Genomic DNA, 17,130 nt, shown 5'->3' with positions numbered 1-17,130 from the left:
CTAGAAAGAAATTATGATGAATTTGGATCAGGTATGGAAATACCAGCTGAGCAGTCCCAATGTGTTTTTGTTGATACTCTGCTTTGAATATATGTAGTGATCAAAATCAATGGTTGATGAAATTACATGAGATAAAGGAGATGGTTTAATTCAGAAATCTTAGGATATTGCTGTAGAGTCTTTGTTTTAAGTATACTTACTTGAGTTTTGGAGGAAATGAGTCTGTCTATAAAACACATACAATATTGCAAGTAAACTGTTGGCAAATGCCTGTATAACACTTATTTTTTTTAACAGTTTCTTTGTTCTAAGCAGACCCAGCATCCATATGGCCTAGACCTCAGTCCAGATATGTTAACATCAAACTGGTTGTTGTGCTGTGATTGGGTGCTCATTCACCATTTTAATATAGTTTCTCCTTTCCTCTTTTCAGAGAACCAAGATGGCCTGCACCAGGTAGTACATGAACGCCTGGGGGAGTTGCTACGTGTTTTAAAAGCAGTGATAAGTAAATACCAGAATCTAAACTCGGTCGAGATCCTTAGTGCTGCAGGAACAGTTATTGCAAAAGTAAAAGGTAAGGAGTTACAACTTTTCATAGTTCTGGGAAATTGTAATTAGTGACTTGGAATCATAGAATCATAGAATAGAATAGTTAGGTTTGGAAAGGACCTTAAAATCATCTAGTTCCAACCCCCTGCCGTGGGCAGGGACACCTTATGCTAAATCATATCACCCAAGGCCTCGTCCAGCCTGGTCTTGAACACTGCCAGGGATGGAGCATTCACAACCTCCCTGGGCAACCCATTCCAGTGCCTCACCACCCTAACAGGAAAGAATTTCCTCCTTATATCCAATCTAAACTTCCCCTGTTTAAGTTTGAACCCGTTACCCCTTGTCCTGTCACTACAGTCTCTAACGAAGAGTCCCTCTCCAGCATCCCTATAGGCCCCTTTCAGATACTGGAAGGCTGCTATGAGGTCTCCAGGCACCCTTCTCTTCTCCAGGCTGAACAGCCACAACTTCCTCAGCCTGTCTTCATACGGGAGGTGCTCCAGTCCCCTGATCATCCTCGTGGCCCTTCTCTGGACTTGTTCCAACAGTTCCATGTCCTTTTTATGTTGAGGACACCAGAACTGCACACAATACTCCACGTGAGGTCTCACAAGAGCAGAGTAGAGGGGCAGGATCACCTCCTTCGACCTGCTGGTCACGCTCCTTTTGATGCAGCCCAGGATACAGTTGGCTTTCTGGGCTGCAAGCACACACTGAAGCTGGCCCATGTTCACTTTCTCATCGACCAACACCCCCAAGTCCTTCTCCACAGGGCTGCTTTGAATCTCTTCCCTGCCCAACCTGTAGCTGTGCCTGGGATTGCTTCGACCCAGGTGTAGGACCTTGCACTTGGCATGCTTAAACTTCATGAGGTTTTCATCAGCCCACCTCACAAGCGTGTCGAGGTCCCTCTGGATGGCATTCCTTCCCTCCAGGGTATCAACCGAACCACACAGCTTGGTGTCATCAGGAAACTTGCTGAGGGCGCACTCAATCCCGCTGTCCATGTCAGCGATGAAGATGTTGAACAAGACCGGTCCCAACACCGATCCCTGAGGGACACCACTTGTTACTGCTCTCCAGCCGGACATAGAGCCATTGACCACAACTCTTTGTGTGCGGCCATCCAGGCAGTTCTTTATCCACTGAGTGGTCCATCCATCAAATTGATGTCCCTCCAATTTAGAGACAAGGATGTCGTGTGGGACAGTGTTGAATGCTTTGCACAAGTCCAGGTAGATGACATCAACTGCTCTACCCCTGTCCATCAGTTCTGTAGCCCCACCATAGAAGGCCACCAAATTGGTCAGGCAGGATTTCCCCTTAGTGAAGCCATGCTGGCTGTCACCAAGCACCTTGTTGTTTTTCATGTGCCTCAGAATGCCTTTCAGGAGAATCTGCTCCAAGATTTTGCCAGGCACAGAGGTGAGACTGACTGGTCTGTAATTCCCCGGGTCATCCATTTTCCCTTCTTGAAAATGGGGGTTATATTTCCCTTTTTCCAGTCATCGGGAACTTCACCTGACTGCCATGATTTCTCAAATATGATGGCCAGCGGCTTCGCAACTTCATTTCCCAGCTTCTTCAGGACCCACAGATGGATCTCATCAGGACCCACGGACTTGTGCACATTCAGATTTTTAAGATGGTCTTGAACCAGTTCCTCTCCTACAGTGGGCCCAAGGTCTTCATTCTCACAGTCCCTGCATCTGCCTTCCAAGACTTGGGTGGTTTGGTCAGAGCCTTTGCCAGTGAAGGCCGAGGCAAAGAAGTCATTCAGAACCTCAGCCTTCTCCAAATCCTGTGTAGCCAGTTCTCCTAAGAGCTTCCTGAGGGGGCCTACATTCTCCCTAGTCTGTTTTTTATTTGCTATGTACTTGTAGAATCCCTTCCTGTTATCTTTAATACCTCTAGCTAAGTTTAATTCTGACTGGGCCTTAGCTTTCCTAACCTGGTCCCTAACTTCCCAGACAACATCCCTGTACTCTTCCCATGCCGCCTGTCCTTGCTTCCACTTATTATAAGCCTCTTTTTTCAATTGAATTTTCCTCAGGAGCTCCTTATCCATCCAAGGAGGTCTCCTGGCCCTCCTGCTGCACTTCCTTCTGGTTGGGATGCAACACTCCTGAGCTTGTAGCAGGTGATCCTTGAATATCAACCAACAGTCTTGGGCCCCTCTGCCCTCTAGGGCTATATCCCATGGAACCTTCCTAAGCAGGTTCCTGAAGAGACCAAAGTCTGCTCTTTTGAAGTCCAGGGCAGTGAGCTTGCTGCATGCTCTTCTCACTGTCCTGAGGATCTCAAATTCGAGCATTTCATGATCTCTGCATGCAAGGCTGCCCTGGAGTGTCACATTTCCAACAAGCCCTTCCCTGTTGGTGAGCACGAGGTCAAGCATGGCACCTCTCCTTGTCGGCTCCTCTGTTACTTGCAGAAGGAAGTTGTCTTCCACACAATCGAGGAACCTCCTGGATTGCTTGTGCCGGGCTGTACCGTCCTTCCAACAGATGTCAGGGTGGTTGAAGTCACCCATGCGAACAAGGGCCTGCGAGTGTGAGGCTTTTCCTATCTGTCTATGGAGTGCTTCATCCGCAGGTTCTCCTTGATCAGGCGGCCTGTAACAGATCCCCACAGTAATGTCTCCCATAGCTATATTCCCTTTAACCCTGACCCACAAACTCTGTGGACTGCTCACCTGTCCCCAGACAGAGTTCCATACTCTCCAGCCTGTCCCTAACATAAAGGGCAACTCCCCCTTCCTGCCTGCCGGGCCTGTTTTTTCTAAAGAGCCTGTAACCTTCCATTCCAGCACTCCAGTCATAGGAGCCATCCCACCATGTTTCTGTGATGCCTATTATATCATACCCCGTAGACGTGCGCACATCTCTAATTCCTCTTGTTTGTTCCCTATGCTACAGGCATTTGTATAGAGGCATCTGAGCCGAGCTCCAACTGAAGCTGGCTCATTGGCTGGAGCAGCTGGGATGCTTGGCTGTATCTGTTTCTTCCTGGTTTAATGAGTAGGTGTTCTTTGAACAGTTATTTTAGCATTCTTTCATTTCTCTTGATAGTGAATGGAAGAAATAACTTTAGTACTAAACCTTTTTTGGGCAATACAGATATTCACACATACTTTTTAGCTCTTTCAGATTTCAGTTTGTATAAATGTTTGCACTTGAAATCAACTAATTACTAGCATTTGCGTTGTTGAGTTCATTCACTGTTACTATATTGAGTTTGTATAGTTATGGAGGGATTGCATTCTTCTCTTTATGGAAAGAAAAACTCCTGTAAGGAAAGCACTGTGCACATTGCATAATTACAGAATGCTGAGAGTAGCTCTGCTCTTTGTTGTTGTGAGAATGCCTCTTGAAACAAAAGCCGTACAGTCATGGTTTCCAGTTTTGTGTCAGATGTGTTGAAGCAGGTCAAGTTATAAGACTACTTTAGGGACATTTGAAAAGTCTCTGTTTGGCTATGGCCCACTTGAACTATCTTAAATATGATCTTGTACAATGAGAAACCTCTCAACGAGAAAAGGCATGAAAGGAGTTGATTTTGTTATGGTAACAGTCTTTGTCCTGCTTCTGGAACAGAGCTCGAGTTTTGACTTTTTCCCCCTCCTTGTTACATTGTGAAGAGCTTTCTCATTGGCAATGGTTTGACAGTACTGAAAGTCTCGCTTTAGGATTCCTGCTATGGGATCCAAAGTGCGGTGATGATACAGTGCCCATCTGATACAAATGTGTTCTTCCAGCTTGACTAAAGAGATAAGAAGTGTTTCCTGATGGAATAAAAGATTATGGCATGCAATTGCTGTTCATAGTGTTCTCTCTCATTTCTTCCCGAGTTGCTCATCTCTCTGGTGAGCAGCATGCATTCTGGACCTAGAACGGAGAGGCTGCCATAAACTGGCTGCTTTTTGGCTAAAGCAAACACGACTTAACCACAGAGCGAGTGATCCAGTGCCACGTGACCTGGCCTTGTGGAGTTCCCAGGTTAATAGCAAGGAAGGGGAGCTCTGGATCACGCTGAAGAAGGCAGTCTCAGTCAGTCATGCCTCAGTTCTGTAGCCTTTCATACAAAAAGTACTTTCAAATGAAGGCTGTAGTAAGGCCTATCAGTGTTCAACCATGTATTGTATTCCTCATGTGTCTGGAGATGGGAACAGGGAGTTTCAGCATTTCAGCTCTCTCTGACAGGTACCCAAGCCCTACTTCTCTTAGGAACAGCAAAACCTTTGCTGTATTAAAAAGCATAGCCTGTGGCAAATGTGAAAGCAGTTTGTCTTGAGCGCCTGCTTGGTTTTCACAGCTGGTTTTGGTGTGAGGATCATACTGTGCTGTGTTTGTATTCAAAATGAAGTGTATAGCTGCTGGAACTGAGGAAGCTGAGGTGAAAATACAGCAGGTTGTAGTGGCTTGTAAGCATATCAGACCCTGCATTTGCTTACACTGGCCTGTCAGAAGCACATGCATTCACAGGTTTTCAGCTGTGGTTATTTCACTAGGACTAATGTAACTGTTAAATAAACAGGAAGCTACAAGAATATGAGGAGCTGGTAGGATAGAACCAGTATCCTTTTTCCTCTGTGTTCCCAGGCATGTTAATGTGACATTATGAAAGAAGTTCATGTGACTCATCTGTTTCTTGTCATTGGAGGGCAGAACTATAAAAAGACGTGGAAGCAGTCTGTATCTGTAGTCACATTTATGACTAGGAAGAAGATTAACCTGGCATGGAAAATTTCTGATGTTTATTTAGGAGAGGATGAAATAGAAACAAGCTGGGATTTACACATGATTTCTTCCTTTCCTTCTCCCCCTTCAGAAATAGAAGTGTAACTGGCTTAGGTTCTAGAAAGACCTTTTTGAATCTTTGCATAATGCCAGGGTTTCAAATCTAGTTTGTATTTGGTACTTCCCATAGAGGCAAATAGCCATTTGAACAAATGACTGCTTTTGCTCTTCGTGAAATCAGTTCCAGTAACTTTGGAACCAGCAACTCTGGCTTTTAAATGAGAAGTTGCACTGTGATTTCAAGGGAATGGCCAGTGCAGACAGACTACCCCTTTAAATTACTGCAAGTGGGAATATTTTTGAATGCTAGTAAAAATCAGGGTGCCTGTGCCCCTCCTTCAAGCCTCCCAGCCATTCCTCTGGTCCTTCAGTGGCAATGATCTCAGTGTGTTGCTTGTTCTGCTTTGGATGTCTAATGCTATTCCTTTCTAACAGATTGAAGGAAAAACTAGCTATAGCATGTTATCTTAATCTTGCCACAGAGAATGATGCTTGGCAGAACAGATAGTATCATAGTTTTACTATTTTATACTGAAGTTTCAGGAAAGTGTAGGCAAAAACCCCCTTTGATGTCTCTGAATCTTGAACATGGTTCATCGGGCATCTTTGCTTGGACTCTACTACTTATACGTGCTTACTCGGGTACTTTGTGATGAGTGCCTTTTAAATGTCACCTTGCTTGATCTGGAAGAATTGAGACTGACCGAAGCATCTTGCTTGCAACCTGTTTAGAATCCTATTTCTGGAAGACACCTCCCAGCCTGGCCCACCATCATACTCGTGGTTGTTATTTTCCCACTTAGTGTCTTCAGATCGTTGGTAGCTCCAGAGTACATGGTTCTGATACCATGCTGGATTCAAGTTTGTACTGTTCTTTTGCTCTAAATTGCACCTTTTGACTTAACTGGATCACTAGAATTGATGCAGTTTCCTGGTAAAGTTGAAAATTGCACTTGCAGATATTACCATTTTGGGTATGTTTTTTTTGTTCTAATTGCTCTGCCTCAAAACTAAATACCTCTGTCAAGGTGAAGTGACTTCAATGTTGTTGGTGTATCCGTGATGTAAATTCAGAGAAAAATATGTTGTGGAGGGAGTAGGAAAGAGTTCCTCAAACTTACTGGCATTCAGTTGAAGCTGGGGAGGCTGCCAGACTTGGTGGTAAAAAAAGGAGAAAAGCAGTGCCTGTACAGCCTGCTGATCCTCTCTAGCTGCAAATGCTCTTCTTCTGCCTCTTACCAGTCTGCATACAACTGCTCTTCACTCACATTCCTCCCACCATGTTTTTAATACACACTTTTAAAGATGAGAGGTAGTAACAAGAAGTATTCCAAGTCTTTGCTTTGGGAGAAGGTGTGGGTTTTTTGGTCATGGTTGGCTTCTTTCTTTGCTTGGGTGGTGGTTTTGGTTTTGAAATAGTTCAGAAAGGTTCTCGGTAGCATTTTTAGGAGTTTAATACAGAAAACTGATTGCAAAGGTATTCAGTTCCAGTAAGTCAGTCAGTTGCTTACTGGTTAAAAGTCAGCTAGTAAAGTATATGGATTCCTATCTAAGGAAGTAGATGGCGGTGTTACCATATACGTCTGCTAGGTCTGAGAAAATTGACCTGAAGAGAGTAAATCCTGAAGGCTGGTGTAGTTCAGACTTACCCAGGCTTTGCTCTGCCAGTCTTGCACGTGCGCATGGGGAGGGGGAAGCAGAAGGCAAGCAAACTCCTGCAGACTCCATCTGCTGTGGCTGTGTCCCCTGGCTGTCCTGGGCTGTGCTGTGTTGATTTGATTGGAAGGGAACAAGACAGCATCAGAGAAGCTTGCGTGCTGTGGTCACTGTGAGCTAAGCTTCACATTTCAAAGGCCCTGGTTCCACTTTGGTCCTGACAGGTGACACCCTCTTCATGGTTTCAGAAGCATTGCTTAAGTGTCCTTAGACACTGCTTCAGTTTCTGGTATTCTGGCTTTCAAAACTTCCATGGCTGTTGCTGGCTCCCCAGCCTGTTCTGTGCTTGAATCAGAAAGCTTTTGGATGGTATAGAGAGTTTTGCAGTGTCTCGTAGCATTTTGATGAGGTTGCCAAAGTCGCCTCAGTTTGAAGACAGTTTTGCTAGCTTTGGAAACAGAGATCCACTTTAATGCAAGCTAGGCTTGCATTTCACATACTGGAGTCCAAAGTTTAATATATTGCTATAATATGATTTCTTTTTTTAAAGTTAATTATATGCCATCTGAAGTCTTACTTGAAAGTGTTGTTAAGTTGAATACTTGCTTTGGAATCTGTAGAACTATAGACAGATAGCTGTCATTTCCAGACATGGAAAGATTACTAAAGTTCATTGTTGTCAGTGGCTATTGTGTGCAGTCAGGATGTCCTGGGGAAAGAGAGTGCATGGTTTAAAGTTGATGTTAAGTACATCAGCATTCCAGTGGTAGTAAGCTGGAAGAAAGCTGCTTGTATTCCACTATTTACTGACAGCTTGCACTAACCTTGTAGGCAAAAGTGGCAATTTTGAAGAAACTTCAGATGAATTATTCCATTTGTGATGGATCCTGAAAAGGAAGGATTTCTCTAGTATTTAAAGTATAAAGCTTAATACAACTCTTCCTGGAACAGGAAGGCAGAGCGAAACAGACAGCATTTCTTTAGGGCTGTCTATATTCGTGTCTCATTAGCAAAGTGAAAGAAGTGCTCTTTTCTCTGAAGACACCCCAGCTGATGGATGTAAGAGTGTTTCAGTGGTAAGTGCTTTGAATCTATAGACAGGTTTTGCAGGGATCTTTTAATTTTGAAATAGTTTGTGTTTCATGTTGGCACCCCAGTTGTTTTTCTAGTCATTAGTGGCTTGTAATCTATAGATCTCATAGTAACTGTTGTTGCTTAATGATTTGGAATGCAAAGCTTGGGCTCAGAAGCAGGGTTATCTCTGGAAAGCTGAGGTTTTCCATTAAGCTGAATTAACAAAAATAAAGAAATCCACTGCCGTTTAAGAAGTGTGTGTGTATAATAAAACTCCACAGATTTTATATATAATCCGTGGAGCTTTATTGAGCCTTACTTCACAAAGGTGCCAGAGGCATTTTTTAACGTAATTACAAAGTGTAGAAGAAGGAAGAGGTAGAAAAAGCCTTAATTAAGGAGTGAACTGTGGTGACAGACTGTTAATTTTTGTTTATAGTATATGGCTGGTTTTGGCTGTAGGTTATTACAACACATTGTTCCAGCTCTGCAAGTAATGGTGCAAATAGCCCATGAGAGTGCCCATATTTCTGTAATAGCATTATATAGAAGTAGTTGTTATTAAAGTGTTGATCAGGAATGCTGCATAAAAATGGATGCAGCTGTGTTAATTTACTGGTTAAAAACTTTTCCTTTCACAGAGGAAGTCTAATGGGGGAGCAGATTACTGTACTTTCTTTGTTTGTTACCCATTAGTGTTTAGGCACCTGGCAGGAAGTTTGGATACTTTTAAATATTAAAGTCTGTTACTTTAATTTGCTAAGAAAATGAGCATAGAATGGGCAACATTGGAAGATGATGTAATTTTTGATATTTGTAAAAGTCATTATGGTCCATTCTTTCTGTATTTGTACTTTAAATGTAAATAAATCGACATTGCCACAGGTCCTGCAGAAAGCGATGAATCAGAGTGAACAGCTCATGTGAAACTGTCTGTTCTTGCAACGTCAGATTATGAACTTGCATCCAGAGGGCTTAGCTTCAGCTTAAAGGGGTCTCCTTGACAAAATAATAAATAATTCCCTATGTGACTTCTCTACAGAAATAATTCACACTTGGCAATGATCAAGGAGTTAAGTTGAAAATGCATAAAACTGGTTGTGCTTTTTGTCTTGTCTTCTCCTTCCTCCCTTCTCCTCTTCATCCAGTTAATAGAAACTCTGGACAAATTGCTTGTCTTCTCAGTATTCCAGTTTGGCATGAAAGCTTTCAATGGGGAGAACTCGGGGACTTTTGCCAGACTACAGAGCTAATAGTTAAAGGGTTTTGCTATGGACAGTACATCTAGATAGCTTTCTATTTGGCTGTATTCAAGTCAGAAATCAAATGTCCTGGATGCAACAGGATCACATGCAGTTGAGGGTGTGTGCACCTCCATGAACTACTGCTCGTGTTCTGAATGTTGGAATTTCTACCCAGAAAAGAAGCAGGTTTTCAAATACGTGACTGCATTTGTGAACTGCTCTGTGGTGTGGCTTTGGCTGGTAAATGAGTGTGGGTTTTCTCTTCCCCTTACATTCCCATACAAAGCTGCTGCTTAAGTAGGAAGCTATAGGAAGTGGAAGAGGAATCTGATTTCATTGTGGGAAGCATCTGGATTGTGTTAATTTCTTTCCTCTCATGTTTACTTTCTTACTAATCTTCTGTAAAACTGTGTTTTGTCAGTTGTTCAGGACAGTGTAATGTTGCGTGTTCATGTGTATAAGATCTGTCTTTAGGCCTAGTAAACTTGCTTGCTTGACCCCACCTCTCACTCTTGGGTTGTCATTTTTTTTTTCTCCTAAGCGGTGAACTTCAAAGAAGTTAACGAAGAGAACAAGAGAGAGCTCTTCAGTGAAATATTTTCTTCCATTGAAACATTGGCATTCACCTTTGGAAACGTGTAAGTTGGAATCCAGAAGGAGTTTTTCAAGAGGTTAGCAGAGCTGAATCAAATGAAGACTAAACAGCAATCCAAACTCTAGTTTATCAGTTAATAGTTGTCCAAAAGAAAGCGAACTTAAATGAACCACATGAGAACAATTTTACTGCTTTTTTGGGGTATTTGGGTTTGGTTTGGTGGTTGATTCTTGAAAAGGTAAATGGTGATGGTCTAGAGATTGCAGGGAATATAAGGCTAAAAATTGTTTGCAGCCATTTTGAAGGCTGTTAGGAACAGTTTTTGTTCTCAGTGAGGTAAAGTAATGAAATAACACAAGTCTTTGTTTTTCTGGCAGTATTTCAGACTTCCTTATGGGAGATGTAGACAATGGCTCGTCACTGGGACTTCCTGTATCTCGGAGAAGTCGGGTAAGCTAAACACGTTCTCTTGGAGTGTGGACTGATAGCTTTTAAAGGAGGTTTTCATTTCCACTAAAACTGTTTATCCCTGTTTAGGGCTGGGACACTTGGAGTCATCTGAGTGTTAAAACAAGATTAAACCCATGATGCATTCAATGTTTCAAATACTTGAATGTATTCTCAGGTTTAAATGCCAGTGATGACTCACCAGGGCTAGCACTCAAATGTGTAAATAACAACCTGCTGTAGTTGTATTTTAGTTTTAAATGAGTTAAGTGAAAGAACTGAATACTTAAAAGTAAGATACTTAAATGATTTGCATGCTGGAGTAGTTAGAGTAGACCTGTTAGACCTAGAAGTTAAGGGTTTAATGACCTCTCTTTGGCTTTTGAAGACTAATATTCATAACAAAACAACCTTTTCTTCTTCCAGAGCCCAGTTTGTGCTTCAGCGATTAACTAATAGAGCTGAAATAGCACTGCCAATTTATAGGTTATCAAAGAAAAACAGTAGCTTTTTAAACTCGCCTTTAACTGCTTTAAAAAAGAGATTAAAAAGTGCTTTGTACCAATTCTGTTCTGAATTTCTGTGTATCCAGAAGCAGACTTTCAAGTAAATCAAGTCAAATGAAAACTTCCATGCAAGGGAAGTGCAGTTGATAATTGGTATATGTGACAAGCTGAGTTTATGGGGGTTTTAAAAGGCTTTTTAAAACATACTTAAAGTTTAGCATTCCCTCACACAGGATTGATCATAGCAATGCTGTGCAGCTGCAGCTGAGAATAGTCTTTAACTTTCCACTATGGTTGATAACACATATGAGAAAGATGATCACAGAAATTCTTGGGTAGCTGCTAGAAAACTCATCTTCATGAACAATATGGAGAGGAAGGAGGCTACCTGGAAAACTGGTTCCAGCAGACTTGGAATCAGAGGGTTAGGTTGCTGATAGAAAGTACGAAATAAAGTATAGAAGCCTGCATCTCATGTAAATGAAATGAGATTATTTGAACAAGTACTACTGCAGCTCATTGGGTCAACAGCAGGAGGAAGGTGCTGAATTTGCCAACATTTTAATCTTGTAGTGGCTTTGCAATGCAATAAAGTGCTCCTGTGGAGGGAGATGGTCTCATGTATTGTATTGCAAAGTGAATGCATGGCTAAAGCATCACCCTTCTGAACACTGGGGTGGGGGAAGACCAAGGGGAGATTAGAATACAGTGAAATGAAGAAGGAATTCTGTTCTAGATGCTCCAGAAGTCACCGGCTTGTATTTAAAAGCACCTTTTTGTATCATCATTCGCTTTTCCTAATGTGGAAGGGAACAATCACAAATGTTAGAGCAGGTAGAATAATATGGTTTGATTTCTCAGGAATCTGTCTTAGATTTAAGTGCATTACGGCAAAGCAGATAAATGCAGATGTAACAGATGAAGCATTTCACCTTGATTTGCAGTTCAGAGAGCAATTTGGAGGCCAACTAGGAGTTTGAGTGTCAGGAGGAGTTAAATGCAAACTATTTAGCTGTATCAACTGTTCCTGTAGATGTGTGCATTCAGTAGTTGAACATAGCAGCTAGCTGTATCTTTTAAGGTTCGAGAATAGCATTTTGGTAGAATTCAACATGTAAATACTGTGAAGGCTAATTAATGGGAGAGATTTTAATTGCTTGTTATATTAGGGACCTCCCTACCTAAGCTGTTGAGGATAGGATTGCTCTGAGCTGGGTAGGGGGAGGCTGATCTTGCTTGTCTTGACTGCAGGGGAGTCTACATTCTTTAGACATTCCGCTTGGAAGCTTAAGTTAAATGATATGTATACCCCCTCTTAGCAAATGTAATAGTTCTCATTTTAGCCCTTGTACTACAACCAGGACAAGGTGGAAGCAAAGATATTTTTTAATTAAAACCAGAAGAGCTTTAGAATACATTGGAAGAGATGAGACAGGCATGTGTGACCTCTCATTACTGAACAAGCTATTTGAATGCTATTTGATGCTCTGTAGATCTGAGAGCGTAATAAAGGGGAAGGATGAAGGTTTTAAAATGCATGCAGATGTCTGCCTCTTTCAGACATTACCCAGAGAGTTCTTGAGTAATGGGGGAGAAAAGACCCAAGAGACTGGTTTGAGAAGTTAAATCTACACAGTAATCGGATGCTTGAGGGGGCAAGCTGTGTGGGTCAGGTTCTCATAAGGTGTAGTACAAAGTGGTTATCCGCGTGCTTGCTTTTAAAACGTAGTGTTACGTATTTGAAGTGGGGTGAAAGTGGATGGATGAATGAGCATTGATTAACGGCCCTGTCTAGAAGTGTGCCTGAATTGCTGGAAGGGGTGAATTCTGCTTGGGACTGAAATGATTTGGGTCTTACAGAATGGAAAATAGTTTTTAGAAACATGATTTCTAAGTGCCTCCTGAGTTAACACAAAGCATGGGTTTTTTCCCTCTTATTTGTTCTCCCTGAACTTTATGCTACTTTAAAATCTACTTGAAGACAGTAATATCTTGTATCCAAATCAGAACTAAATCTGGGAATGTCCAGGCTTTTTGTGCAACTGAATATTGACCCATCTCTAAAGTCAGATTTGATTTCTTTTTAACCATTTGGTTGATAGCTTTACATGGAAAAGGGCCTCATGAAAAGGTGCTTCCATTTTACCAAACCTCTCTTTTATTAGACAGCGATTGTACTAGTGTTCCACTTTCTTAGGAATGGAGCTGTTCTTTAGTTTAATCCTGTACAATGTAATTGGGGATTAATACTTTTCATGGTTTGGTATATGGAAAAGCTGCTTTTGCTGTGAAGTAAACAATGATCGAGGGATTTTTGTGTGCTTTATGTTCGGTTTCCTTTTACATTTCAAATAAACGTAGAAGAACTATTGCCTTCTTGATTCTGTGCTTTAAGTCTGAAAGTAAAATGGCATCAAAGTCTAAAATGGAAACAAGCTGTTCTTGTAAAGTTTAAGGCCACTTTGCAGCTATTTCTTGGCCTGTGTCTTCTGTGTGCTCTCTGCTTCTGAGTTTTTGAAAGTAATTTATTTAAAATTATGTAGGGTTTTGGTTTTCTTTGGGTTTTTGTTTTTAAAGGGGTTGTGGTTACTAGTTAAACTTGTTCCTTTAAATCTGTTCAGTGGTGTGCTCTACAGCACAGTCCTGCAAATAGTTCACCTTCCACAGTTAAAGGGGTAGCAAAACACGACGTGAGCACAAAGGTAGGGATGAAATCTTGTGCTAAATACCTTTTATTATTGGATTAAATCCTGTCAGGTTGTTCTGGTTGTCAGGGCTTCATTAGCAAGTGTTACCAGTCAGCTGTTGTGCCTACAGTGCACAGGAGGAGAAAGTTCCGACTTCGTTCCCTTGAGGAAGAAAGGCAGGATTCTAAAGGCTTGCAGAATGGTGTCTGTTAAGTGTACATGGCATGAGGTCTGCAAAATGCTTTTTCAAAAGATAGGTAGGGATCTAAGAAAAGCTGGAGCTCACTTCAATATCAGCCCATTTTGTTAAACAGTTGCCTCTTTCATCTCGGCCTCTCAAAACTGTTGATTTAAAGGTATAGAATGATTCCTTGATATTTATTATGCCTCAGTCAACAGCTTGGAAGGTTATTGTGCCTTAGATTGAGAGGGAGTTACAGTACAGCTTGTTGCGTTATCTGCATTAAAAAAGAAAGGGGCAGATGATGCCATTTCTCTTGTTAGCCTGTCAGTTCAGTGAGAGCTTCCCTTCACTAACTTAATGCTTTGTTTCTTGTACACCAGTCTTTCGAGAATCTTTCTGTGGAATCTGGGGGTTCACTGCATGAAAGGGATGATATTCAAGGTAGGCCATTCATTTAATATTAATAAACAACATTCTGTGTGCCTATCTGTGTCTTGATCTTCTAAAATGTTGTAAGTTGCTTGGTCATTTTTTTTTTTTTTTTTACACCTCTGCTACCATTAAAACTTCACTGTAAAAAACTTGCTGTAGCAGGGGTTTTCTGCTTTTGTGAGTAACCAACTTGGGCTGCTTTTTGGGGGTGTTGGAAGAACCAGGGCCTGAAGCACTTGTGTATGTCAGCATGTGATCAGTGGCTCACTTTCTTTAAGAAAGTTATGCTGACCATATGACTACTACAGATAGAACAAATTAAAGGGTCATAGTATTTTAAAACCTCTGTCAGTCCTGTTTAGAGTCAACTAGCATTAAAGACCAGCTCCAGGTCAGAGCTGCTTAAGCGTTCACAGTTGGCTAATACTGGCTTTGCTCTCAGCATGTGGTAATGTCTAAAATTCACTTGTGTCGGATGCTTTATTTTCAGGACATCTTCGAGCAGAGGAGGTTGACAGCATGCTCCTGAGAAATGACAGCGGAATCGAATCAGCTCTGTCATATGCTAAGGCATGGTCAAAATATACCAAGGATGTAGTCGCATGGGTAGAAAAAAAGCTGAGCTTGGGTGAGTGGCTCTTTCTGGCATTTAATCAGCTTTGTCATGATGAAATTCAATCTGTTGTCAGGCCTCTGTGCTGCAGACTGTCAATAATGTGATTTCTAAATTAGGAGCTGTTCTGCTGAAGTGGGCAGAACAATCATGCATTTCCTGTAATTAAAAGCCTGCAACAAAGTGAAGGTGGTCCCCTCTATAGCCTTTTACAGAGAGAATGTAGCAAGCATTTAGCATGTGGTGCAACTGTTAGCGTGAACAGTAATTATGCATTTTGTTTTACAGAAGTGGAGTGTGCTAAAAACTTAGCAAAAATGGCTGAAACTGCTAAAGCTCTTGTTGGACACCAGGTGAGTACATCTTAGGACCTGATTTTAAAGTCTTTAATACCTCTTGGATGCCTTGCCCAAATGTGAAACTTTTTAAGTGGATACAGAATTGATTTCTTCTGTAAATCACTGGTTTAAAAAATCTGCTGTATTTTATGTGTTCCTATCTGCTATGGAAATTTGGATATATACATTTATTTTTGTTGAAAACGCAGACCTTATACTTTTCACAACAGACTTTTCTCTGTTTAGTATCCCATATGCTTTGTCATTTGGGATTGTAGGCTTTTAAGTGTTTTCCTTGTAAAATTAAGTGTAGCTGAGAAATGAGTCATTTTCTACATCCATACCTAACTCTGTATGCAAGATATAAATTCTTTCCGAAATTTAGGTGAAAGTGTAGGTCAATTATGCAGACATTTAGAACATCAGCATGCTTCTACCTCACCTAGACCATTAATGTTGTGTTGTGTGTAATTTTAGGATTACATGCCATTCCAATCAATATTCATTACTGCTTTTCAAAATGATATTGAGAACAATCAGCTTTGGCAACAAACAGCTGCTGCTCTCCAGTCTAACAAATTTGTGCAGGTAAGCTTAAAAGAAACAGACCAAGGTATTCTTAGGTTTTAAAAAAGCTTTGTATAGCACAGATGATTCAAAAGAACAGACTTGGCTGAAAGTCCTTGACATATTCTATTAATGTTTCCTATCTAGCCTGTTCTTGGAAGGAAAAATGAGTTGGACAGACAAAGGAAAGATATCAAGGAGCTTTGGCAGCGAGAACAGAAAAAAATGGTTGGTATTTCTTTCCTCTCTAACAGTGTTCGAAGGTAAAAGTCTTCAAAAAGGATGAAACTTTCAAACTAGGCTGTTATACACTGAAATTCATATGTTGAATCTATAGAGCTTATTGGATGTGGCATGTAACTCAGTTTCATGACATACTTGTAAGAGTTTATCTTTCTATGACTATGTACTTTGAATTGCCATGTACAGACCTCTTTAAGCATCACATTAAATAAAGGGGAAATTAAAACAATTCATTCTTTTGCTTTTTTCCTTTGTTATATTTTGCAGCAAGAGCTGGAAGCTGCTGTAAGGAAAGCAAAGTCATTATATACACAGCGTCAAGATGAGTATGAAAAGGCCAAATCCTGCACTGCTCGTGCTGAGGAGGAACAGCTTAGCTCAAGTGGAAGCTTTGTGAAAGATTTCAGCAAGCAACTGGAAAAAAAACGAAGGCTGGAAGAGGAAGCTCTTCAAAAAGTAAGAAGTTTTGTTCCTTGCTTCTTATATTAAGGCTGTGCTGGTTTTAATCATGCTTTTCCAATGGGAGGATTTGAGCCAGTGTTCTGTTCATAATGCTTAATTTTAGTGACGCTATGCTCTTCTGGGCTTTTATCCTAAATGGGGCTTTCCAATTACAAGCATCTTGTGTGTGGGTTTTTAATTTTGCTTCTAGTATCAAGGTGTGTAGTCTATCAATCCTTTCTACTTGTGTTCCCTCTAGGCTGAAGAGGCCAATGAACACTATAAAACAAGCATGGCAGAGGTTGAAGAGAAAAGGAATTATTTGGAAAGCTTTAAAAGTGATGTCTTAACACAGCTTCGGGAGCTGATTTACCAGTGTGATCTGACTCTTAAAGCTGTAAGCATGCTTTTGAAAATATGTTTGGCACAGAGATATTATTAAGACTAAGAGAAGGTCCTATCTGCAGTGTTAACTGCTTAAAATAGAAAGCTTTCAAAGGACAGAGGTCAAGCCAATAGATAAAGAAGGAAAACTTTTAATATGTTTGTGGTGTGCTCTTTCTGTTAAGAGTTGAAAGAGGCAAAGGTGTTTGCACATGTCATGAATACTTCTGGGGTTTTTATGAGCTGTTGCCTTGCAAGAACCGTGACTACTCGATTTGTGTAAAACCTCTCTAAGAATATTGATGGCAGTAGCATCACTCTCCTGTTGCTTAAGAGTACAGCTCCTATTCCCATTATTTTCATCA

The 17,130-nt window shown here is 41.1% G+C and overlaps 1 protein-coding gene across 6 annotated transcripts in view; it reads left to right on the top strand.

The window, feature by feature from the left end:
* The window catches only part of ARHGAP29 (Rho GTPase activating protein 29), a 74,414-nt gene that overhangs the window by 45,493 nt on the left and 11,791 nt on the right, over positions 1 to 17,130 (top strand). For all 6 annotated transcript variants that reach the window (XM_061462099.1, XM_061462106.1, XM_061462075.1 and 3 more), the window contains 10 exons: positions 434 to 577; positions 9,870 to 9,966; positions 10,301 to 10,373; positions 14,128 to 14,188; positions 14,670 to 14,807; positions 15,081 to 15,145; positions 15,608 to 15,718; positions 15,845 to 15,925; positions 16,208 to 16,396; positions 16,641 to 16,778. In XM_061462099.1, the coding sequence (XP_061318083.1) occupies positions 434 to 577; positions 9,870 to 9,966; positions 10,301 to 10,373; positions 14,128 to 14,188; positions 14,670 to 14,807; positions 15,081 to 15,145; positions 15,608 to 15,718; positions 15,845 to 15,925; positions 16,208 to 16,396; positions 16,641 to 16,778 (1,097 nt within the window). The remainder of the gene's footprint in view (positions 1 to 433; positions 578 to 9,869; positions 9,967 to 10,300; positions 10,374 to 14,127; positions 14,189 to 14,669; positions 14,808 to 15,080; positions 15,146 to 15,607; positions 15,719 to 15,844; positions 15,926 to 16,207; positions 16,397 to 16,640; positions 16,779 to 17,130) is intronic.

The sequence above is a fragment of the Pezoporus flaviventris genome, unplaced genomic scaffold (assembly GCF_033815535.1).
Source record: "Pezoporus flaviventris isolate CSIRO_AGI_PZ_B2104156 unplaced genomic scaffold, CSIRO_AGI_Pfla_v1 ptg000001l, whole genome shotgun sequence".
In the NCBI taxonomy this organism is placed as follows: Eukaryota; Metazoa; Chordata; class Aves; order Psittaciformes; family Psittacidae; genus Pezoporus; species Pezoporus flaviventris.
This window is presented reverse-complemented; position numbering and strand designations above follow the sequence as displayed.